The sequence below is a fragment of the Lithobates pipiens genome, unplaced genomic scaffold (genome assembly GCF_037356315.1).
Source record: "Lithobates pipiens isolate NorthernLeopardFrog02 unplaced genomic scaffold, aLitPip1_a1.2 Scaffold_13, whole genome shotgun sequence".
Taxonomy (NCBI): Eukaryota; Metazoa; Chordata; class Amphibia; order Anura; family Ranidae; genus Lithobates; species Lithobates pipiens.
The window spans coordinates 41,977,026-42,003,538 of NW_027507718.1; the positions used below are offsets into that span (position 1 = coordinate 41,977,026).

Below are 26,513 nucleotides of genomic sequence, written 5' to 3' on the forward strand. Positions count from 1 at the left end.
TCTGGGATAGCGGGTCGGGAACCTATGATCTGGGTTTGCCAACCAGCCATCTCAGGGCAAGAGGTCGCGGGCCCCATGTGCCCCCCCCCCCCAGCCACTGGTTGGGCACCCCTGCCCTAAAGTGGTTATTCCCACAGACCTTCATGCCCGTACTTTGACCTGTAGGGAACATTTTTGTTGTTATACATGTCTCCCTCCACATTAACATTTACAGAACTGCTGTTTGCATATGGGTCTTTTAAGTTGGGATAAATTCCATTTAAAGCCATCCCATTCACAGTTAGGCTTGCGAAATGTATATGACTAGACTAGAAGATTCTCCCTTTCAGCTTTGCCACTGGTATGGAATAGTCTAAATACGAATTAAAATGGAGTAATTTACATATAGAAGCATTGGGGGGTTTTTTTTCTCCATATATTCTTTATGGATTACCTAGAATGCCTGAAGGACTTTGATAATGCCCATAGAAATTAATGCTCGTCTTTGTGACAGAAAAACATATTTCCTTTAACAATGGTTTATTGTGATTTGTATGGTTGAGTGTGGTGAAACTTTGATGGTTATGCCTTATAGAGAAAACTGACCTTTTTTCCATTGCATACAGGAGCCCAGTTCTTCTGGTGGCTTTGAATTCTTTAGAAATCGCAGCATCAGTTTGTCACAGTGTGCCGAGAATCTTCCTGTGGGAAAAATTAACCTCCAGAAAGCTCTGAGCATGCCAACTGGCCCAGCAGGCAAACGGTAAAGCCATCTTGAAATTCATTGCAAGCACTAATTACTGTATTCTGGCGGGGGGGGGGGGGGGGGAGAGAGAGAGAGTACCCCTATCAGAACACAAAGGCACAACGGGAGAGATCGCTGCACTTCTATCACTTGTCTTAGTACAGTGATCTCAGTTGTGTTTTTTTTTCTTTCAGTCCACTGGGTTGAACGAAAAAACAACAATGTGTGTAACAGACATAACTCTCATATCCACCTTCTTTTCCTCACTATATCTGGAAACAGTTTAGGAGTGTTCAGCCCACTCCTATGTATGGGAAAAGTAATGGAACAATGGATCAAGTATCACAGTTGCTGCCATATTTCTTGTCAAATTTGTTTATTGAATTTTAACAATTATTATACGTAAGTACATATGGTGGCAGCAAAAAGATCACATATATGGTAATAATATTGAGTTGTAGTTCCAACATAAACTAAAATTTGTTTAACACAATTTTAGCATGGATCTAACTACTCAAAAGATTGTGTCATACATTGTATAAGAGAGGATAAAACCAACTTAGAACAGGTTAATATAAGATGATCTCAGATAAATAAAAAAGGTCTTAATTATTATCAATAGTATAGTTTTTAAATAAAAAAAAGAAATAATTTATGATATAATCTAAAATATTATACTACATATTGGAACTATGTACAATTGGTATGATAACCAGGAAAATAAAAGTTCTGCTACCAGAACTATATAAAGAGTAAATTGAAAGAGGAGAGAGAATAAGGGCAACATTTAAAAGAGAGAAAGGAAGATAAAAGAAAAATTGATCTTAGGTAGGTGAAAAAATAGATAGGGAAGAAAGAAATGAGAGGTAGTAGGGGTCCCCGGGGTAGTACATGGTAATAAACACATACCATTAATGCAGAGAATGGAAGTATAAAACGAGATTACCAAGGTCTTAGTAGGGAAGCTTCAAATTTGGAAGGCGAAAAGTCACCCAGGGATTCCATATATTCTCAAAGTTGGATATTTTTTCTTGCGTTGTAGCCTCTGTTTTGGGCCATATTTCAATGTCTTCATCTACCAGACTATTAGCCTGGTAGATGAAGACATTGAAATATATTTCTTTGTGAAAGTTTTATTTTGTCGTTGAAATGTTTAATTGAGGTTAGGATAATAAACCCCTGTTTGGTTCCATTTACTAGGCTATAATTTATACTTTATTTGTCATAATGTTCATTGTTTTTAGAAGTAAAAGGTGAAATAAAGCTTGTCCCTGAAAGTACCAATTATTATAATTTACCTTACATAATCTACCACCTTTTGAACACTTTCTTTATCCACCCTTCCATAATGTGTTGAATGTTACACATGGAGCCTTATATAAAAATCTTCTTTTTCATAACGGGCGATGAGGGTTTTTTCCTGGTTCAGACGATTAGTTATTTTGGGGAAAAGTGACTACATGACAGTGGGGGACATTTATCAAGCAAGTTTGTGACACAGTTGCAAATCAGGCTGCATCTCCTTTAGCAAGTTCCCTGCAACAGATTTACAGATCTTTTTATCTGTAATCCTAGGCAAGCAAGTGTGACAGTTTGCAAAGTTCAAAGATTGATCAGACAAATTTCCACTCTAGACAGACACATGGTTAAAGCGGGATTCCACTCTTTTTTTTTTTTTTTTTTTTTCTTACCTGTCTCACTGGTGGGCGAGTGCTACCTTCGATTGGCATTCACGTCCGGCCTTTATTTGACCCCCGGCGCGACGAATCTTTTCCTCAGGATGACTTATAAAAACCTGCTCTGGCGTTTTCCATTTTAACTGTGGGCGTCTGAAGCCCACAGGCATTTACTTCCTGGTATATGATGACGTCTGGCTCCCAGCATGCTCCGCTCCATCTTGCACATGCTCAGTGAGAGCAGTGACAAGGAAGGAAAAACTTTCATTGTCCCCCATGGATTCTTGGGAAATTTCCCAGGGACCATTGCGAGGACGATAGCCACGCCTACTCCCACGGGAGGACAACCCGGAAGTCAGCTGAAACATCAGAAATAAAAGGTAAGTAAATAATTTTTTTTTTTTCAGGGTTTGTTTAGGTAAGTATGCTATCTGTTGATTTTAATAACATGAACTTTCATTTTTAGGTACCAAACCACTTTAAGATGTGATCAGGGTCAGGTTTAATGTAAAAGTGCGGCCCTTAAAGCAGCCACCTGCAGAATTTATAACTCAGGCTGTAATTGTGAAATCTATCACACGTGCTTCTCACTGCTGCTTCATTTTAGCTGTGATTTACCGCTGTTTAAGCACCACTTTTGTGACGTTTTTCAGTTGCTAGCAGGCACTTTTAACCCCAAAAAAGGGGTTATAAACTCCCTTGTGGCGCTTCTGCCCATTCATTGTGAGGGACAGGGGTGTTTTGGGAGCGCTGTATACAGCACTCCCAAACTGCCCCAAAGATGTTGCATGCAGGACTTTTCCCGAAACAACATCCTGCAAGCGCACCACCCGGGTGTTTAACCACTACAATACAGGGCACTTTCACCCCCTTCCTTCCCAGCCCAATTTTCAGCTTTCAGCGCTCTAGCGCTTTCAGTGACAATTGCGCGGTCATGCTACACTGTACCCAAATGAAATTGTTATCATTTTGTTCGCACAAATAGAGCTTTATTTTGGTGTTATTTATTCACGACTCCGTTTTTTTTTTTTTTGCGATATAAGCGCAAAAAAAGCGGAAATTTGGAAAAAAAACAATATTTTCTTTTTTCTATTTGTAAAGAAATCCAATAAAATCAAATTTTGTCATAAATTTAAGCCAAAATGTATTCTGCTACATGTTTTTGGTAAAAAAAATTCCGTTAAGTGTATAATAATTGGTTTGTGTGATCACGGACATATGTACGCAAATGATCATGTACATATGTGTGCAGGTGATCACGTACATATGTGTGCAGATAATCATTGGGACATGTGATTTTAGTGGGACATATGTGGGGGACATGTTTTTATTATTAGGGACATGTGTATTTATTATTTGGGGACATGTATGTTTTGGGGACGTGTGTTTTGGGGACATATGTGGGGACTGTGTTTGTACTGTGTGGTGTGTTGTGTGTTTACACTACACTGATGATCAGTGAGTAAAAAGCTGTAAAAAGCAGCCCATACTCACTGATCATCAGCCGGCTGCAGCGTTCTGCTCTCCTCTCCTCAGCGGTGACTTCCGTGTGAGGAGAGGAGAGCCGATTGCCTAGCAACCGGCTGTTTGTTTACATCACATGACGGCCGTGATTGGACACGGCCGTCATGTGATCAGGAGGGCCAATCACAGAGCCCTCCTGCCGATCTGAGATGTGCCGTGTCCGGGTGACACGAGCACATCGGGATCGCGCCGCTGCGCGGGCACGCGCGCGCGCGATCCCGCTACTCCTGAATGACGTTCAGGAACGTCCTATCAGGAGTAGACGGCTCCCACCCGGCCGTATATATGCATTGGCCGGGTGGGAAGTGGTTAAGCACCCATTGTAATGAATAGGAGGTGCTTTTCAGGCGCTATTTCTAGCACTAAAACACCTGAAAACTGCCTCAGTGTGAAAGGGGTCTAAGAGGAATAAGGAACCCATAAACAATGTATGTTTGTTTTTTTTTGGGGGGGGGGGGGGGGGAGAGAGAGGGGGATTTCATTTAAATGGCTGCTTTTCTGAAATTTCATAAATGTAGTGCCATCTAGAGTAGAGATGATCGCTTCTATTAGCTGTGTTGATTACCCACTTCCATAGTTGCCATCATTGTCAAAAAAAATTATAGGGACACTTTGTAGGCGGAGTCTTATAATTAGGGGACGGGCCATTTGTAGGCAAGCCGTAGTGGAAGAAGAAAAAGGGGCGTGGCTCAAAGGGCATGTGGTTTGAGTCTGAGATGAATGAGGGATGGGGAGGGAAGTAAAGAGAAGGAAAGACAGGGATGGAGGGACAGCAGGCCCAAATCCTACATCACAATAGCTATATGTGTATTTCATAAAGTTTAACAATCGGCAGATAAAGATACTCCAAACACCTGGTGTTAGTGCTTCAATCATCCCAGCGCCATGGTTTGTATGTTGTCAGGATGATTGAAACACATCATTTTATATTACAATGTAATAATAGAAATAAAGTAGTTCAACTCACCATAATGCAGAATCAGTAGGAGCCCTGAACATGTCACTTGTCACGTCGTATGCCATCAGGTGCCCCCAGCGGAGTCCCTCCTTGCATCTCGGGTGCCCCCAGCACAGTCCCTCCTTGCATCTCGGGTGCCCCCAGCACAGTCCCTCCTTGCATCTCGGGTGCCCCCAGCACAGTCCCTCCTTGCATCTCGGGTGCCCCCAGCACAGTCCCTCCTTGCATCCTCATATCTCCCTATGGTCTCTGTGCCATTTACAGAATACCAGCTCGCGGAAGGGAAGAATCAAGAGGCGGAGCCTGAGTTCTTGTTTCTTCTTCACGTTAGCTGGTCTTCTGTAAAATGGCGGTCAGCGGAGGCAGTTCAGTGCCGGCCGTGGGTCTCTTGCAGCTGCAAAAAAAGCTTGGAAAACTGCGATTTCTGGGAAATGGTAGGACAGGGTTAAAGGTCTAAATACCGGGAATGTCCCTGGAATTTCAGGACAGTTGGCAACTGTGCACTTTCCCATCCAGTATACGTATATAAATGTCTCAATAGGATGTGGCCAATACCAAGATCATGGCTGTCACAGCCAGAGAAGTATCTAACCTGCATCTAATCTATGCTTGGTTAGTTGCTTTGGAGAGCAGGTGAGACATCAGGGTTCTAATGGACCCTTGATGTCTCCATATAGAGTATCTGTCAGCTGCTCAAAACTATCATAAGGGGGCTATTTTAACCACTTTCCGACTGGCGCACGCCGATGTACGTCGGCAGAATGGCACGGCAGGCATATTGGCGTACAGGTACGTCCATTTTAATATGCCGCCCTGCCATCGCGTGCGTGCCGCCAGCACTGATTGCTATATAAATGACAATGGTCCCAAAAATGTGTCAAAAATGTCCGAGGTGTCTGCCACAATGTCGCAGTCACAATAAAAATCGCTGATCGACGCCATTACTAGTAAAAAAATAAAATAATAAAAATGCCATAAAACTATCCCCTATTTTGTAAACGCTATAACTTTTGCACAAACCAATCAATCGCTTATTGCAATTTTTTTATTTTTTTACCAAAAATATGTAGAAGAATACGTATCGGCCTAAACTGAGGGAAAAAAATGTTTTTTTTTATATATTTTTGGGGGATATTTATCATAACAAAAAGTAAAAAATAATGCGTTTTTTTTTTTTCAAAATTGTCGCTCTATTTTTGTTTATAGCGCAAAAAATTCAAACTGCAGAGGTGATCAAATACCACCAAAAGAAAGCTCTATTTGTGGGAAAAAAAGGACGTCAATTTTGTTTGGGAGCCATGTCGCACTACCGCGCAATTGTCAGTTAAAGCGACGCAGTGCCGAATCACATTAAGTGGTCTGGTCTTAAGCCAGCAAAATGGTCCAGTCTGAAATTGGTTAAGCCACTTGTGATGGCAATAAAGTTAAATTAAATGAAAAAAAAAGTTAAAAGCACCCATTCAAACACGCATGTAGGGTGAGGTATTGCTCTGAACGTTGGAGTGAGAGCAATAATTCTAAGACCATAATTTATGACTAACTCTAAACTCATAACCTGTAAAGGCTTTTAAAGCAGCAACTATGGAAAATTTAAGGTACCATAGTTTACCGCCGTTTTACAGGCATGTACAATTTTAAATCTTGACATGTTTGGTATCCATTTACCCAACACAACATCATCTTTTATATTTTACCAAAGAAATTGGGTATTGTATCTGTGCGCACTTAAATAAATTCAAGTCTATTTTTTCCTGAAAATTTGAGTTTGATGAACAGCTGAGCAAATATAATTTGAAATAAATTGTAACTGCCACCTTTTTTTTATTTTTCTCCAGGGTCTCTGCGTTCAGAAAATATATAATGTTTAGGGGTTCTAGGTGATTTACTAGCCAAAAATGCAAATGTGCATAAAATTTAATAATTGCCTTCAGGAGGCAGTAGTTAAAGCAAAAGATGAGGTCTCTTCTTCGGGTCTATTGTGGATTGGTCTGTTTGTGTTACATCTGATTGTTCTTTGTTTAGGTTGAGTAAAGACAGTGACTGTGCAGAGAACATGTACATAGATATGATGCTGTGGCGGCACGCCCGGAGATTGCTGGAGGAAATCAGACTTAAAGACCTTGGCTGCTTCTCTGCTCAGCTGGGCTTTGAGTTAATAGGCTGGCTATGCAAAGAGCGAACACGGGCTGCACGGGTGGAAGACTTTGTCACTGCATTGAAGAAGCTTCACAAGGATTTCCTGTGGCCGTTCCCAGTTATCCCAGCCTCCTCTATCAGCTCTCCACTTAAAAATGGCAAGTTCCGGGCAGGTAGGCTCTCTGTTTGCTTTCTTGACCCACTTTGTCCCTGTGGATGTAATGGTAGCCTTTTGAAGTGTTTGATTTTATTTTAGCCAAGGGGTCTCGTTAGAGTGTGTATATATTAGTCACAGTTGTAGGCAAGACTGAAAATGCAATAAATATAAACTCTGTGTGTGTGTGTATATGTGTATGTGTATATATATATCTCTATCTCATGTAAAAAAATTCTCATGTGTTTAGTAACAAATGGTGTGTTGCTTTTTACAGTTATTGGAGATCAGTTCCTTAAGTCCCAGTCTGCGGAAAACTTCCTAAACATGGACGACATGGACAGTGGTGTTCCTACTGCTCCTCGAAGTCACAGTTGGATGGGTAGCATTGGGACAACACAGAGAGAGATGGACACCGCCTCTTCCCACAGCCCTCACACCCAGGATGCATTTCTTTCTCCATTATTAAATAAAGGTTGGTGAAGTTTTTTAGATACTGGAAAATGTTGCAGTGTTGAAAAATTAGGAATGCAAATGAGCTAAAGGAGGGGTGGACAAATCATTTTTCCAAGGGGTCACATGATATGCTGGGACTCTAGCCGAAAATGCTGCAAACAGACTGTTTTGGATGCCTGCTGTAACATGGGGAGGAGGATCAGGTAGATGACTGGCACCCGTGCCAGACTTTGTCACTGCTGCCCTGGAGGAGAAACACACCATGGCCGACATGTGGCAGACTTTAGTTGGGTACACATGGGGTGATAATTGGATGGTTCAGCAGGAACCAGCTGACATTCAGTCAGTGTGTACAGTCCGAGAAAAAGTCTAACTAGGGGAGAAACACATTGCAACTGGCATGTGGCAGACTTCCTCGTTGCTGCCCTGAAAGGAACAACACAGTTGCATGTGGTAGATGTACGAGTGCTGACAGGCTCATTGGGATCGCCAGAGAGAAGCTGCATGTTCCCTGTCCTGGGAGGAGGCGACAAATGATCTGACCACTGCCAGGTTCAGTAGGATTGCCACAGAGTAAATTGATAAAAGCTGGATCTTCCCCCACACTGGTTCCTATTTCCTGGCCAATGGGTGTAGATGTGCAATCTGAGCACTGGCAGGCTCAATAGGATTGGCACAGATGGAAAAACTAAATGTACACTGGCAATAGAACCAGCCAGCAATAGAGCGGCAAGAGAGCCGAGCCCTCCCTGCTCTGCCAATCAGCATCTCCCACTCAGTGGAAAACTCCCATGCAGTTTTGCCTGCTGTACACAGCGTTCACACAGACAGTTGTCAGCATGCCTCTCTAAGGCCCCTTTTACACGGGCGGACCAATTAAGGCCAGTTTTTTAGGTGGACCTGATCAGACCATCCATTGCCCTTTAAGAATCTGTGACTTCCGATCCTATCCTCTAAAAACAGACGGAAGGGGGAACGGATTACAGTCAGATGTAAACAGACTGGTGGTCTGTTTACATCCGACCATACGCAGAGTGGGTGTGTTAGTGTCCGCTCAGCTTATGCAGAGCGCACCTGGACCTGTCACCCACCTGCTTAGTGGGGTTCAGTGGACAGATTCCCTACTGAGCAGACTGATCCGCTGGCAGAGTCCACCAGTGTGAAAGAACCCTAAACCTCAGCTTCCAAACGGAGGAGCTCAGAGGCATGTTGACACTAGAGGTACTATATGGATCACACAGGGAGAGGCAAAGGGCCTGTACGCCTGTATTTGTCCAGCTCTGAACTAAAGAATATATTTGTGGGGAAAAAAATATATATACTTTTTTACAGCAACATTTCCAGAACATCTTGTGTTTGTAAAATGCCAGGAACTCTCACAACACTTTCAGGCTTTTTGGAAGGAATTTTTAAAGACCACATTAAGACAGCTGCCAATATAAAGCATACTGAAAGTAACTGAGGCCAGTGTAAGGAATATACTCTCAGTATATATTTCAAGAGCTGTTCAGTGTAAAATGCATGTTATACATACCTACTCACGTTGTAGGGGGTTTGGCCTCAAATAGGCTTGCTCTCCATTTTTTTAATGTTGGGTTTTCCTTCATCTTTCCAACTCGGGTTTTACAGATCTTTTATATATGAAGGCTATTTTACCCACTGATCTCTTCAGGAATTTCTTTGTTTTGCTTTCATCCATTCTTACTGAATATTGCAGTAAACTCAATCTCTTCACCTTGAGTGGCATTATATGATGCTTTTTACATTGCCCTGAGTTCAGTATTCCAGTTCTAGATTTCTATTTTCAGTCTTTAAGCTCATAGATTATTCCCTAATTTGTTTCTTTCCCAAATACCCTGTTCTTGTAGCATGGATTTCTGCGTTTCATTATCTTTAGTTTTTACTGTTCCCCTGCATTTTGCAGATTTGCACTATAGAATGTGTTCCATAGGAAACCATGTTAAATGGACTGAAATGCAAATCTGCAAAAAGCACAAAAAATGCCTAGGTGTGAATCCAGCCTTAGACATGCAAAATTTTGACAATTTGCAGTAAATCAAAGAAGCTATACACTGAAGTGTTAATGTTAAAGCATAAGTTCACCTTTTATAAAAAAAATAATTATAATAAATGGACATCCTTTTGCAGGTACAAAAAATGTGCATCTGTTATTTGTGATCAGAAATTGGAACTACCACTATTTTATTCTCTAGGGGTTTCTGCTTTCAGAAAATATTTGATGTTTTATGCAATCTTCAGGGCATTGTAAGAAACTAGCCTGCCTGGTACTTTTGAATAAAACTGTGATGTCCCAGCCTTGTATTTACCTTTGTTAAGCTGGGCACTGACAGAATCAGGACCCTTCTCAAGAATTATTATAGTAGAGTAGGAGTGAGCACATGTGGTTTCTATACTTCCCACAGCTGCAGGAGAGGATTTATCAGATTTTTATCTCTGCTGTGAACATTTTGTTCTGATAATTAATGTGTTTCAAAGGCTGTTCATGAAAAACAGCCTAGATTCAGCTGAACTCGCTTAATTTAAAACCAGCAATGCAGTCCAACTTCGGAGGCGATTTGACAGACATCTGTGCACTGAAAATGTACAGTTTGTATGGGGAATTCTATTCTAGCCCCCCCAACTACTTTAAAGTTACGTTTTTTGTTGTCACATTTAGTGTCTGTTTTGTTAGTACAAGTTATTTACTTGCCTGTTTAATGCACTTTAAAATCTGTGGCTTCTCCTATTTCTGTCTGGTAATCAAAATCTCGTAAAGCCCTTCTTCCATAGATGGTTGTAGTGTTGAATACCTTTACCAGATTTAATGTCACAATATTATAGTGGACTGTAAGTCTGTCTCAGTATAAAACACTGACCCAAATGTATGATCTACAGGAGATGAATGTAGCATTGGATCTGCAACTGACCTGACTGAAACAAGCTCTATGGTGGATGGAGACTGGACCATGGTTGATGAGAACTTCTCCACATTGAGTCTGACCCAGTCAGAGCTTGAACACATTTCAATGGAACTGGCCAATAGGGGACCTCACAAATCACAAGTTCAGCTACGGTAAGCAGCAACTTTATATAACTGGGGCTAGGAAGAAAACTCACTCTAATTTTAAATTTAGAATGTTCCAGAAAGCCGGAAGACCCTAAGATAAAAAATAAGCGTAGTACACACCGTGAGAAACTCGGATGAAAAATACTGATTTCGAAACGATCGTACGATAATGTAATCGTTAGTACACAGCTTTCGAGAGCCAATCATGACAGTTCATGCAAAATTATCCAAAGGGACAAACACAAAAAATTTTCTCGTACAAAACCAGAACTATTTTAGTTCAATCAGTAACGTATTGGTTAAAAAAAAAAAAAAATCTGAAGACTAAGCCCACGGATGCTCAGAAATTAAAAGAATACATTATAATACAATAAATCACTTCCGAAGTTGTATAATTTTCGTAACTTGAGTAGCCTCTTCATTTTTGATATGGGACTAGCCTGCAAAAAAAAGGCATTGATTTAAGCAATATTCTCATTGTGTGCACGAGGTATTACATGAGCATTTCCTTCCCTGGGTGTTTTCTCACCCACAATGTAAAGTATTATTACTTCAGGAAAGTGTGTCTGGAAATTAGTGTATTTACTTCAACCCTCCAACACCAAAAGAATAGGTATGGAAGCTTATTATGTGTTTGGCTCTTCCCCTCGTGTGTCAGTTGGATACCTAATCATTTCATAACTAATGTAGTGTTATTCATTTACCATGATATTTGTTCTGTCCTATGGTGTACAGGAGAGGAGGGCATATTTGCCCAGGAAAGTAAAAATAATGCTCTACAGGATAAAATACAAAGATGTTGAAATTACAAATGAGCAAATTTTCAGTCCTATATTTTTATTTTCCTATATGCAATAGTTTGGATTATGAATACATAATCTAATGCATGTTTGAGATGTTCGTTTATTTTTAGTACCAAAAAAGGGCGAAGGGTCTGTATAAAAAGGTCTACAGAGAGTCACAAGGCGATTTTCTGACGGGGGGGGGCTGGCAAGATGTGCAGATTTATTCCTGAATTCCAGTCACTTCCTATATTTCATTTTTATAGATTGTGAAGGTAAAGATCTTGGTAGATATTGCTGTTACTACTGTATATCTATGGGGCAGATACACAAGTGTGTGCTAACAGGAACATGTGTTGATGCCCAGAACAATCATTGAGAATCATTTAATTTTTGCACTGTGTACTGTAAAAATAAACTGTAATTAAATGTACCATAGAAACAATGACAGGCTTGCTGTGACACTTATTTAGCTTAGAGAGTCGGTGTTAAGTTTGGCTAAATTATTTATATGTAATAGTAACTGCATTTGTATTGTGTGGTGTGTGTTTTTTTTTTTTTTTTTTAACACATTTTGGTTGTACGTTTATACAGATATTTGCTTCATGTATTTATGGAAGCGGGATGCCTGGAGTGGTGTGTGGTCGTTGGCCTTATACTGCGAGAGTCATCCATTATTAACCAGGTTTTAAATCTTATGCAATGCCCTGAGGTTGCAGAAGAGATGTTACAGGGTATTCTAACTGGGCTTCAAGCAGTGGATACTTGGGCCACAACTGACTGGTGAGTATAAAGCTGTAGATTCTAGGGGGGTTTTGTAAAATACTATAGAAGTATATGTGGGCTTCACATATATACCAGCAATGTTTATCCTTATTGGCTCGAATGTGCAGAGAATACAGAATAGATCTGCCATCACCACAAGTCATTTTACATGGTTTCACAATAAAATAGCTTGACCATTTATCAAATCAAATCATACCTGAATTGCCAAGATTTTTTTAATTTTCTATATTTTTTTTTTTTTTTTTAAGAATTCAGTAAGTAATGGACTATGTCTGAGGGAGAATTGTCTATGCAGCCCATCACAAACTGGTAGTTTTCTTTATTGTACATCCCAGGACACAGGGTATTTTCATTCATTTTTTTCATTCATCCATTAGGAAAAGGTTATCACATTCAGGTGATTGGACATTGGCAAAAAATAGATGGGTATGATTTATTGCCTAGCTGACTAACAGATTGCTGTACAGGTCCAGGGCAGTAATCCCCAGCTGGGGAGTTGAGTCCCTGAAGGCACTTCTGGCATGAGGCACCATAAAAGTTTGGACTCCCCTGGGGGGTTCTGGGGCGTAGAATGGTGAGTGACCTAGTGGTAGTCCCAGATTGTACCCTCCCCTCATTCTGCACTGCGGTCCCTCATTCCACATTGGGGTTCCTGCCTTTCCTCCCCCAGCTGGAAAAGGACTGGTTTGAGGACTTTTCATGGCTATTTTGCACTTATGCATGCTCTGTTTATGCAACTATGGCTTCACAGACCACCCAACTGCTACATAGCGTTTGCAGGGCTTAGGGGTGGTCCAAAAAGCTCAGAGCACAAAATGCAGGGGGCTTTGGGGGGTCAGTAGGCCACTCCTGGGGTAACCAGCACAGTGTTCTGTTATCAATAAGGGTTTTAATTCTACTTGTCAGCAGGCCGTGTCTCAAGGACAGCAGAGAAGAGGAGTGATTAGGGGTGAGGGGTCCTAAATCTTGTAATTTGTCCCAGGGGGTCGGTTAGTTCCGTGCGGCTCTGACTCGCTCCCACCCGTCTGGTCTCTCCGCTGCTTCTGGAGCAACTTCCTCCAGTTCCTTTGTAATAATGGAGGAATTGTCATCTGCAATTGCTGGTTTACAGCTTTCAGGAATAATTTTTGGCTTCAACCACCTTGGTCGCATGCAGAACATAACAAGTATTTAACCACTACAATACAGGGCACTTTCACCCCCTTCCTTCCCAGCCCAATTTTCAGCTTTCAGCACTCTAGCGCTTTCAGTGACAATTGCGCGGTCATGCTACACTGTACCCAAATGAAATTGTTATCATTTTGTTCGCACAAATAGAGCTTTATTTTGGTGTTATTTATTCACGACTCCGTTTTTTTTTTTTTTGCGATATAAGCGCAAAAATAGCAGAAATTTGGAGAAAAAACAATATTTTCTTTTTTCTATTTGAAAAGAAATCCAATAAAATCAAATTTTGTCATAAATTTAAGCCAAAATGTATTCTGCTACATGTTTTTGGTAAAAAAAATTCCGTTAAGTGTATAATAATTGGTTTGTGTGATCACGGACATATGTACGCAAATGATCATGTACAGATGTGTGCAGATAATCATTGGGACATGTGATTTTAGTGGGACATATGTGGGGGACATGTTTTTATTATTAGGGACATGTGTTTTTATTGGGACATGTGTGTTTTGGGGACATGTGTGTTTTGGGGACATGTGTGTTTTGGGGACATATGTGGGGACTGTGTTTGTACTGTGTGGTGTGTTGTGTGTTTACACTACACTGATGATCAGTGAGTAAAAAGCTGTAAAAAGCAGCCCATACTCACTGATCATCAGCCGGCTGCAGCGTTCTGCTCTCCTCTCCTCAGCGGTGACTTCCGTGTGAGGAGAGGAGAGCCGATTGCCTAGCAACCGGCTGTTTGTTTACATCACATGACGGCCGTGATTGGACACGGCCGTCATGTGATCAGGAGGGCCAATCACAGAGCCCTCCTGCCGATCTGAGATGTGCCGTGTCCGGGTGACACGAGCACATCGGGATCGCGCCGCTGCGCGAGCGCGATCCCGCTACTCCTGAAGGACGTTCCTGAACGGCCTATCAGAAGTAGACGGCTCCCACCCGGCCGTATATATGCATTGGCCGGGTGGGAAGTGGTTAATACCTTTATCTATTGACGTCTAAAATATACTTTTTTATTCATTGGATAAAATGAATTGGATTACAAAATTCAGAACTCCTGGCTATCTTTTTTCCTAATTTCCATTACCAATGAATTGAATAAGTCTGTAATAACACCTTACTATTAGGCTGGGTTCACACCGCTGCGGGGGGAGAACCGGATGTGATTCGCACAGCAAATCACATCCGATCTCCGTAGCACTGCGAGTTCAGCCATACAGATAGTATGGCTGAACTCGCAGCTGTCCCGCAGCAAACTCGCACAGGACCCTTTTTTGGGTCCGCAACGGAATCGGATCGCATGGGGGTTCACACCATGCGATCCGATTCCTGTGCGAGTCGGCAGATCGCACTGCGATATGCCGACGGATCTGGGGGTGTCATTAACATAACATTGACACCCCCAGCCGTCCGCATAGGGCAGTGTGAACTGCCGGCGGGAGGTGAGCGATGCGGGAAAACGCCGCGGATTTGCGGCGTTCCCGCATCGCAATAGTGTGAACCTAGCCTTAGTGTGTACTTTTCCTGTAAAGTAATACAATCTAGTACAATTTCATTAACCACTTGCCGACCGCGCCATAGCCGAAAGACTGCCATGTCCATGGACGTCCTCCTAGAATGTTGCTGTCGCGCACCCCCTGCAAACATCCGTGACCGCCGGGTCCATAAGACCCGGCGCATTACGGATCGCAGTAAACAGCCGCTGATAGCGCCGTTTACCACGTGATCGCTCCGTCAAATGACGGAGTGATCACATGTAAACAAACCGGCGTCACGTCATGAAGCCGGTTCCTCCCTCCCCTCTCTGTACAGATCGGTACAGTGAGAGGGGAGAGATGGCAGCAGCGCTGTGGGCTGGATGTATAGTGCCACAGTGCTGCTCTGTGCCAATACTGTGCAATAAATTTTAACAGAAACAAAGAATTTATTTTAATTTTTTACCGAATTTTCTGTCTTTTTTGATTCATAGAGCAAAAAATAAAAAGGTGTTTAAATACCACCAAAAGAAAGCTCTATTTGTGTGGGGGAAAAAAGGACAAAAATTCATATAGGTACAGTGCTGAGTAATTGTCATTCAAAGTGTGAGAGCATCGAAAGCTGAAAATTGGTCTGGTTAGGAAGGGGGTTTAAGTGCCCAGTGGTCATGTGGTTAATATTTACCTTTATGCCAGGTCATATCAAGTTTATTTACACAAGATTACAAAATGACTTTTTAAACCTATAATTGTTTTCTTTGTTTCTTTATATTGTGCTGTGTTCAAGAGCGACTTTTGCCAACTCTACTCTGTAGTCAACTTCTAAAGAATAGTCTAGAATACCAAGCTTGTATATAAATTTTGTGAAATTCCTTCCATGGTTCCTTTCCTGTCAACAAAGTGTCATTACAAGGCCCTCTTTACTCTAGGACTCCTATTTAAATTATATAGTATAACTAATTTTAAAATACTTAAACTACAATATGGCTATAATGCCATGAAGATATTCACTCACTCACTGTTGATCTGGAGTCAGTCACATTATTTTCCATCTTGTCACCACCTGTAATTTTAAAACCATTTTTTTTTTCACATATTGTTCCCTTAACTGTAAAATTCCATCATCCAGTTTGTCTGAAAAGGAATTACAATGTGGTCTTTCCCTTTTTAAACTTATTATGGTAATCGGTCAATCTATTTTTGAAAGAACCTATAGATTGTATGGAAATTAGACCAGAACAACTGAAACTTTAACTTACCGTATAGAGGAAATATAAGAAGCCTGAGCTTTAGACATTCTCAAAATAGAGTCAATTTGGCTGTCAGAGATATGAAGTTTGGAAATTTACAAGAAGGTGGTATAAATTAGTTACAAAATGAAATCCCAAGGTAATGACCAATGTCAAAAGAACTGCAAGTGCTAGTAATCCCTAACATTGACTGAAGAACCCCAGTGTTAAAGGTTGTACCAATTTTAAAGCTGCTGGTCTTCAAGTCCTCTACGCCGAAAGTTAAAATTTTGGATCATGAAGTCCGCCACAACGTCCTCAGTGCTTTCCTGTACTATTCTCATTTAAAGAATGTTTTAAACCTGGACTGGGCTTAACCAGACAAGGTGTTTGTAGAAGGGTTTGATCAGCAATACCCCATGGAGAGTGAGTTCACTAAGAAATAAAGCATGCCTTAGGTAGATCCAGTAGTCTCCAATCTCATCAAGACACTAACCGTGCTGCTGAACAAGGTCCTGATATTTAAGGATGCCTCTGACACACATTTGGAGGCCTTATTTAGCACCTCATTGAATCTGGTGGGGGCAGCCTTTAGGTCTGGGCCAATCATATGAGGAGAGAGAGAGGGATCCTGCTAGGGATGATCCTAAAGTAAGCAGAAATCTGGAAAAATTTCCCATGTGCATTTCGTTTCTTAGCGGACTTCAGCCAACAACGTTCTTGTTTAGGGGTCTGTCAACATGCCCATGATCTTGTGGCTGATGTGTTGGTTCGTGTCGCTACCCTGCAAGAAGTACAGTTCCTTGCAAAAGTATTCACCCCCTGGGCTTTTTTCGTGTTTTGGTGCCTCACAACCTGGAATTAACATGAATTGTTTTGAGGCTTTGCATCATTTAATTTACAGAACGTGCCTACACCTTTTTGAAGATTTTTTTTTTTTTTTTTTTTTTTTTTTTTTAATTGTGAAGAAAATCACAAATAGGACAAAATAACAAAGTCAATATGCATAACTATTCACCCCCCTAAAGTCAATACTTTGTAGAGCCACCTTTTGCGGCTATCACAGCTCCAAGTCACTTTGGATAAGTCTCTATGAGCTTGCCACTGAGATTTTTGCCCATTCCTCCTTGCAAAGCTGCTCCAGCTCCTTCGAATTGGATTGTTTGCGCTTGTGAACAGCAATCTTTAAGTCTGACCACAGATTTTCTATTGGATTGAGATCTGGGCTTTGACTAGGCCATTCCAACACATTTCCATGTTTCCCCTTAAACCACTGAAGTGTTGCTTTAGCAGTGTATTTGGGGTCATTGCCCTGCTGGAAGGTGAACCTCCGTCCTAGCCTCAAATCACACACAGAGTGGTACAGGTTTTTCTCAAGACTATCCCTATATTTAGCACCATCCATCTTTCCCTCAACTCATCCATTCCCGACTGTTTGGGTGATGTGTTGCGTTTGCGGCAGACACAGCATTTTTCTTTGATGGCCAAAAAGTTACATTTTTGACTCCTCAGACCAAAGCACCTTCCTCCATATATTTTGGGAGTTCTCCCATGTGCCTTTTCCCAAACTCAAAACGTGTCATTTTGTTTTTTGCTGAAAGTAATGGCTTTCTTCTGGCCACTTTTCCATAAAGACCAACTCAACGGAGCATACGGCTTATTTTAGTCCTATGTACAGATACTCCAGTCTCTGCTGTGGAACTCTGCAGCTCCTCCAGGGTTACCTTAGCTCTCTGTGCTGCCTCTCTGATTAATGCCCTCCTTGCCCGGTCCGTGATTTTTGGTGTCTGGCCGTCTCTTGCCAGGTTTGCTGTTGTGCCATGTTCTTTCTTATTTGGCTATGATAGATTTGATGGTGCTCCTAGGTTTCATCAAATATTTGGATTTTTTTTATAACCTAACCCTGACTTGTACTTCTCAACAACAATTCCTTTATTTGTTTGGAGAGTTCCTTGGTCTTCCTGGCAGTGTTTGGTTAGTGGTGCCTCTTGCTTAGGTGTTGCAGCCTCTGGGTCCTTTCAAAAAGGTGTGTATATGTAATGACAGATCATGTGACGCTTAGATTGCACACAGGTGGACATCATTTCACAAATTTTGTGATTTCTGAAGGTAATTGGTTACACCAGAGCTTTTTATGGGCTTCATAACAAAGGGGGTGAATACATACGCACATGCCAATTATCCTTTTTTTATTTCTGAAAAATAGTTTTATGTGTATATATTTTTCTAATTTATTTCACCAACTTATAATTCAGATTAAAAAAACTAAAGGCTGTAATGTAACAAAATAGGTAAAAAGACAAGGGGGTGAATACTTTTCAAGGCACTGTATGTGGAACTTTGACCTTTTAAGGGGAACATTTATTTGGTCCTGCTTTGGCCAATTACTTCCAGAAGGTGACTGTGGGTAAAAATACTGTGTTACTGTTTAACCACTTGCCGACCAGCGCACGACGATGTACGTCGACAGAATGGCACGGGCAGGCAAATGGGCGTACATGTACGTCCCTTTAAATTTGCCGCCCTGCCATCGGTAGCGCGCCGGCGGCGGCGCGCTCCCACGCTGGTCGGGACCCCCGTGAGTCCGGTCGAGGGACCCGCGGACTCGATCGCCACGGGCATCCCCGCGATCGTCTCATGGAGCGGCCAAATGAAGAAATGCCGTTGTAAACAGCATTTCTTCATTCTCCATGTGATTGGAGCAGAGATCAGTGTTCACTAAATGAAAGCCCAACCCCCCCACAGTTAGTAACACACCCCTAGGAACACTTAACCCCTACACTGCCACCCACTGGTTAACCCCTTCACTGCCAGTGTCATTTACACAGGAATCACTGCATTTGTATAGCATTGATTACTGTATAAATGACAATGGTCCCAAAAATGTGTCAAAAATGTCCGATGGGTCCCCCACAATGTCGCAGTCACAATAAAAATCGCAGATCGCCGCCATTACTAGTAAAAAAAAAAATAATAAATTAATAAAAATGCTATAAAACTATCCCTATTTTGTAAACGCTATAACTTTTGCGCAAACCAATCAATAATCACTTATTGTGATTTTTTTTTTTTACCAAAAATATGTAGAAGAATACGTATCGGCCTAAACTGAGGGAAAAGTTTTTTTTTTATATATTTTTGGGGAATATTTATTATAACAAAAAGTAAGAAATAATGCGTTTTTTTTTTTTTTAAATTGTCGCTCTATTTTTGTTTATAGCGCAAAAAATAAAAACCGCAGGGGTGATCAAATACCACCAAAAGAAAGCTCTATTTGTGGGAAAAAAGGGACGTCAATTTTGTTTGGGAGCCACGTCGCACGACCGCGCAATTGTCAGTTAAAGCGACGCAGTGCCGAATCGCAAAAAGTGGTCTGGTCTTTGACCAGCAAATTGGTCCGGTCTGAAAGTGGTTAAAAAAAAAAAAGTGAAAGCCTATCGTTCAAAAGCCTGCCACTCCTACCTCCCAAAAAAGCAGTCTTTTCACCAGTCCTCGAGCTCCAGCACAAGCCCCAGTCCCAGTCCTGGAAAAAGACATAGACTCCAAAGTCCTCTAACCTTGGGGACAAGTCCTCTTCACAATTGAGGGGTGCCTCTACTTGCTCATGTGCGGGATGTTCGCAGGTCTTTGCAGATATTTGGCAGGGTTAGGTTACAGACGGTTGGGTCCGCAACATAGTGACTTGAGATTGTGAACTAGAACTTTAGCTCCCCCCTCCCTTTTATGCTAGGTTTATTTAAATCCACAAAAAAGATGTGCTCACTTGCAAGCTCTCAATCATCTTCTGTCTCAAGGAGTGATCATTCTGGTTAAGAGTGTGAAAGATTTTGCTATTTTTCCTCAAACTTCTTCACATTCCTGAAACCGAATAGCTATGTTCACCCCATTCTGAATCGCAAGAGACACAATAAGTTTCTGTGAGTGCAGAAGTTCTGGATGGAATTGGTGCAGTCTTTGTTGGACTTGAGCAGGGAGATTTCCTAGCATCAGTGGATATCAATGATACTTATCTGCACATCCCAAGCTTTCTACCTCACCAAATGTTCCTACTGTTTGCAGGTTAGAGGACTGCCTATTTTAGTTTGTGGCCCTGACATTTACCCTGTCCTCACCTCCCAGAGTGCTCCCTAAGGTCCTGAGTATCCTGGGTATTCCTGTTATAGGGTGCCAGAACAACTTGTTTATGAAGCTGCATACCGCTTTGCTACTGGAGACCAATGTGTCTCACATGGAGCACACTCTGGAGAGGTTTAGATGGGTTCTGAATTTACAGAAGTCAGTCTTGGTCCCAACACAGTGGTTAAAATAGTTAGGGTTAACCCCGGATAACATCCAGGCGAGAGTGATCCTGCCTCCCATTTAAATGTCGTGCGCTAAGGGATTAGATGGACTTAGATGGCTCAAAACTCTAACAAACCCCTCAATTCACTTTTGCATGAGGGTTCGGGAAAGACAGTAGCCTCCTTTTGAGGCAGTGCCCTTTGCTCAATTTCATTCCAGGCCCCTCCAACAGAAAGTATTGGCAGCCTGGGACAGGAGAACACAGTCCTTAGATTTCCCAGTGCTGTTACACCTCAGCACAAGTCTCTAAACCCAGGAGGAAATGTATCTTATCCTGTCTTGGGTGGAACTTCATGTTCCCACACTATCTTTCCTCCACTTTCCATGCATTGGAAATTGGCAGGTGGATTTTCTCCAGCCGTGAACTGTCTCGGGCGAGTGGGCTCTTCACCCAAAGGTGTTCGAGGGCATCTGTTTATGATGAGGAACTTCAGAAATGGATCGCCTCACATCCGGGTTCTGTGCAAAGCTGGACATACTCATGTCCAAGACCCGAGATCCTTAAGCGTTCGTGGTGGACCCTGTGGGACCAGTTCTTCCCAATTCATGCCTTCCTACTGTTACAGCTTCTACCTCGTCTGCTTTGCAGGATTCGAAGTGGAAGGAGTTCCAGTGAGTCTGATCATCCCGGCCTTGCCCAAGAGAACATGGTACTTTTACATGTGAACAATCCTTGAGCCTTCGGATCGACCTGATCTTCCATCCTTTACAGTTGCTGGCTTTAATGACATGAAGACACCCTGTGTCCTGAGATGTATAATAAAGAAAATTAGATTTTTGGTTTACTGGCAAAATCCTTTTCTTAACGTACTTCATAAGACAGAGGGATCCCACCACTCTTTCTTTGTAGTTAATTGCTTGCTACAGATACTGAAGTCTTGCCTTACTGGGTGGGGTTATGAGTAGGGTGGGACTTCCTGTATTTATTTATTTTTTTGCCAGCGTCCAATCGCCTGAAAGTGGCAGGCATTATCTATCTTAATGGATATGAAAATACTCCATGGTCTGTGATGTACTCCCTGAAAATAATTTTACAGGTAAACCCAAAATCCCATTTTCTCTTTTCTGTAAAGTAATAAACTGAGGATGGCTTTTTTCACTACAGTCTTGTGAATTGTTCTGAAGCCATTTTTAACGTTTTAACCACTTCAATACTGGGCACTTTCACCCCTTATCTTCCCAGGCCAATTTTCACGGACATGCAACACTGCACCCAAATGACATTTTTATTTTGTTCACACAAATAGAGCTTTCTTTTGGTGGGATTTATTCATGAGTCAGTTTTTTCTTTTTTGCAATATGTGTAAAAAAATAAAAAATAAAAAAACTGAAATTTTGGGGGGAAAAAAGCAAAATCGAATTTTGCCATAAATTTAAGCCAAAATGTATTTTGCTACATGTCTTTGGTAAAGAAAAATCCTGTTAAGTGTATAATTGTTTTGTGTGATCATAGACAGATGTGCGCAGATGATCATTGGGACATATGATTTTACTGTTCCATATGTGGGGGACAGGTGTTTTTACTGTGTGGGGACATGTGTGAGTTGACAGTGTTTTGGGGACATTGGGCCGGTGATCTGTGTGTAAAAAGTAAAAAAAAAAAAAAAAAAACAGCTCATACTCACTGATCACTGGCCTGGCTGCAGCGATCCACTCTCCTCTCCTCACTGACTACTTTGGTATGAGGAAAGGAGAGCCGATCGCCTAGCAACCGTCTCTCTATTTACGTCTGGGTGACACAAGCGCATCAATCGCGCCAATGAACAGATGAAAAACTGACCCATTTGTGAGTTTACATCCATTTTTTTGTCCCATCCGTTTTTTACACTTGAAAAATAGGGCTTTCATCCGTAAAAAAAATAAATAAAAAAAAAACTGATGTTGACGGAAGCAGAATAAAAATGGATGCAAATGGATGATCATCCATTGTCATCTGTTTTTCCATGGGAATGCATTGATGTCCCTTTTTCATCCATCAACGGACAGATGAAAAACGGACAAACAAGCCCTTATGTGTGAAAGGGGCCTAAATTGACATAATGCCGTTCTTGTAGTAATCCAGTCCTAATGTTATATATGTTTGTTCATTTTCAGCCCTGGATATAAGCCATTCTTAAATATCATAAAACCTCAGCTCCAGAAACTGAGCGAAGTAGCGGTGGAACAAGTGCAGCCTGAAGTGTTTCAGCCCACAGTCATCTCAAAGGTCACAGAACAATCTAGCCCCAGAGCAGAGGAGAGCCGCAGCTCAACCAGCCACAGTGCCAGCCCTCAAAGTGACCTGGGCAGCTGTAATGTCAGCAGACACGAGGAGAATGTGTCTAGACAGGAGCAGGAAGAGGCCTTTCAGGAAGGGAGCTACGATTGCATTATTTCCTAACAAGCAGCAAATTCTGCAGACTGAAATCACAGCAGTATTACTGACAGTCACAAGAGGCTGGTTAAACAAATGACACTTCTAATGGATGTGGGACAACGTGTTTTCAGTGGTTTCCAAGAAACCATCACTAAGAAATTTGAAGCCTTATCTTTGTTTTTTCTTTATATACATTTTTTTTTTTCAAATACATTTTTATTCTGATAAATGAGAACTCTTCAGTGCGTTTGTGGAATTAATGGAATCAAGGCTGAGCAGAGCTTGTATGCTAAAGATAATAAACACGTTTTCAGACGTTTTTGAAGCACAGCATAAAGCACCCCTGGAGTGAAAGTGAAATGATAATCCTTCCTTTGGGTGTGAATATTGTGGTGTTCAGCCCTTCAATGATTATGATTTCGCAGCGGTAGCTTTTATTGAAGAGGTTCCTGCTCTCCAGGCAAGAGAAAAGCAATTTAGCCACCCACTTATTTCAAGTTCTCCAACCTAACAATCTTGAGAGCCTTGACGGCTGGTTAGGCACATCAGCATTTGTATCACAAGCAGGGCCACGTGACGGCTGCTGATGTAGAGAGCCCAGTACTTTGTCAGCAAAGATCCAGAGTGCAGGAGCAGACGGAGGTTGGAGGAGTATTTTGGGTGCTATGATTTTTCTGAAGAGGTTTGGTATTATAGTGTAAATAGCACTATGTATTTTTGTGAATACTTCTTTCTAAAGATGAGGAAAAAAAAAATGTCCTCTCATATTTTGGATCTGTAAGATAATGTCGCAGGGCCATCCGATTCAGCCTGCCTCAAGCTGGAAAGCCATTTTTCTTTGCACTTTGTATTGGAGGCAACCTTCCCAAATATTGGTCCATCAGCTACACTGTTTATCTACAGAAATAACATTTTAACTACTGTGACTGAATGCTAAATGGCCCTCCTAGTGTTTTTTTTTTTTTTTTTTTTTTTTTTTTTTTTTAAATAAGGTACAATAAGGTTCTATATACGCTTAAGGTTATTTATTGCCTTTGTACAATAATTCATCTGAACATAGGGTTTTTGTAAATAAAATTTGTAATCCTGTTTCATGATGCTATACGTAACAGTAATTTCATCTATAAGCAAAAATGTATTTTTGACCATTTTTATAAACTGTATAATTTAGCCTTTATTTTAACTTCCATAGGACATGCCTGTTTGGACAGAAAGACACAAGAAATGAAATGTATGTTATGTCAGAGATCATCTCTTGCAGATTCTTTATCATTTCCATAGATTGGAAATGTAAAAGAAGGCCGAAATCCTCACATTAACAGTATTACGCTAAAGAAACTGGCCTGTTTGTATTGTACGATTTGATCTAATAATAAAAAGCTTATTTGTTATTTTATACATAACATACATGTTTATTTTTATAAGAAATACTGTATATTTGATTAATATGTGGACCAAATGTTTCTAGTAGCCCATTGGAATGTGGCTAAAGACTAAATGGGGATCATTAAACACAGGTTTCACAGAACTAATGTGGGGGCGGGGAGTGTGTGCTTGTTACTGTACAGAAGACAATGCACTCCAGTAGAGGAAAGGTTGCTTTGACACAATTGTTCAGTCCTCGGTCTCCTGACGCTTGGGACAAAAGGAAACTCTGTTCTGGGAAGAAATCTAAAAAGCCACAATCTCCTGAGAATGTTGGCTGTGTCTGTGTTTAAAGTGATTGTAAAGTCTTTTTTTTTTTTTTTAAACAGCAAACCTGTTATACTTACCTCTGTGCAGAGGATTTGCACAGAACAGCCCAGATCATCCTCTTCTTGGGCCCCTCTTTGCTGCTCCTGGCTTCTCCCTCCTGTTGAGGGCCCCCACAGCAAGCAGCTTGCTATGGGGGCACCCGAGCAGAGTCACAGCTCCCTGTGTCCATTCAGACACAGACCCCGGCCTTGCCCCCTCTCTTCCCTGATTGGCTAACTGACTTTGACAGCTGTGGGAGCCAATGGAGCTGCTGCTGTGTCTCCGCTAAGGAGGAGAGTCCCAGACAGCTAACACATTTGTGCACTTCGCTGGAACGAGATGGAGTTCAGGTAAGTATTAGGGGGTGCTGGGGAGGCTGCTGCACACAGGTTTTTTATCTTAATGCATAGAATGCATTAAGATAAAAAAAAAAAAAAAAAAATCTGCCTTTACAACTCCTTGATATCTCAACCATAGACTCTGGGCAAACAGGTTTGCAAGAAAGTCAAAAATCCCTTTTTTTTGCACACTTGGTTAAGGGAAGTGAATCTGGAAGTACTGAAGCCATTGGCAGGTAACTAGCATTTTCAGAATGAGAGGTTGGCAATGGCAACTTTTTTTTTTTTTTTTTTTTTTTTTTTTAACAATTCAATACAATACAATACAAAAGAATGGAGCATACACCCACTCTATCACAGAATCATGTAAGGAAAGTATCCCCCCCCCCCCCCCCAAAAAAAAAAATACTATGGGACATTTTCCAACTAAAGGACCAAGCTCCTTTTTGCGATTCGGCACTGCTTTGCTTTAACTGACAATTGTGTGACATGGCTCCCAAACAAAATTGGCGTCCTTTTTTTTTTCCCCATAAATAGAGCTTTCTTTTGGTATTTGATCACCTCTGCGGTTTTTATTTTTTGCGCCATAAACAAAAATAGAGCGACAATTTTGAAAAAAATTCAATATTTTTTACTTTTTGCTATAATAAATATCCCCCGTAAATATATAAAAAACATTTTTTTTCTCAGTTTAGGCCGATATATGTATTCTTCTACATATTTTTGGTAAAAAAAAAAATCGCAATAAGCGTTTGGTTTGCGCAAAAGTTAAAGGGGATAGTTTTATGGCATTTTTATTAATCTTCTTCTTTTTTTTTTTTTTTTTTTTTTTTTTTTACTAGTAATGGCAACGATCAGTGATTTTTTTATTGTGACTGCGACATTAGGGCGGACACGTCGGACAATTTTGACACTTTTTTGGGACCATTGACATTAATACAGCAATCAGTGTAATTAAAAATGCACTTTTTCCTGTAAAAATATCACTGGCAATGAAGGGGTTAACCACTAGGGGGCAGTGTAGGGGTTAAGTCTGTCTTTTTTTAAATTGTAGGGGGCGTGGCTTGGCATCTGAGGTCACTGATCGACTTTCCCTATAATGGGGAACAGACGATCAGTGACAGCCTCAGTAGGAAGCACGAGGAGAGGTTTGTTTACACTTACCTCTCTTCGTTCTTCAGCTCCCGTGGCCACGGAGCTCAGGACTGGGTCGCGAGTGCATTCTTCATCTCTGTGACCCGATCGCAGGACACCAGCGGTGCGCTCGAGACCCACGGCTGGGCACTTAAAGGGAACGTGCTTGTGCACAGCCGTGCCATTCTGCCGATGTACATCGGCGTGAGGTGGTCCTTAAGCGGTTAAACAGTAACACAATATCGGAAAATAGAAATGTATTTAGTAGTTTCAAGTGTGGTGCATACATCACATGAGTAAAGTACATAAAAACAAAAATCAGAACAGAATATTTAAATGCAGTTCCTTATGTATTGAGTCCGGCACGTTTCAGGAACAATGGAGAGTCCTTTCTTCAGGGGCATTCCATGTAGGATAATTCTGCTATACAATATTCTACAATGAAACACAGTTACAGACCGGGGATATAGGAA

General features: G+C 41.3%; 1 protein-coding gene across 1 annotated transcript in view; it reads left to right on the top strand.

The window, feature by feature from the left end:
• The window catches only part of RIC1 (RIC1 partner of RAB6A GEF complex), a 217,357-nt gene extending 193,120 nt beyond the window's left edge, over positions 1-24,237 (top strand). The window contains exons 21-26 of the mRNA XM_077475048.1: positions 606-742; positions 6,905-7,191; positions 7,450-7,647; positions 10,524-10,701; positions 12,072-12,260; positions 22,573-24,237. Coding sequence (XP_077331174.1) covers positions 606-742; positions 6,905-7,191; positions 7,450-7,647; positions 10,524-10,701; positions 12,072-12,260; positions 22,573-22,858 — 1,275 coding nt within the window. The 3' untranslated portion in view covers positions 22,859-24,237. The remainder of the gene's footprint in view (positions 1-605; positions 743-6,904; positions 7,192-7,449; positions 7,648-10,523; positions 10,702-12,071; positions 12,261-22,572) is intronic.
• Positions 24,238-26,513: the final 2,276 nt, after the last annotated feature.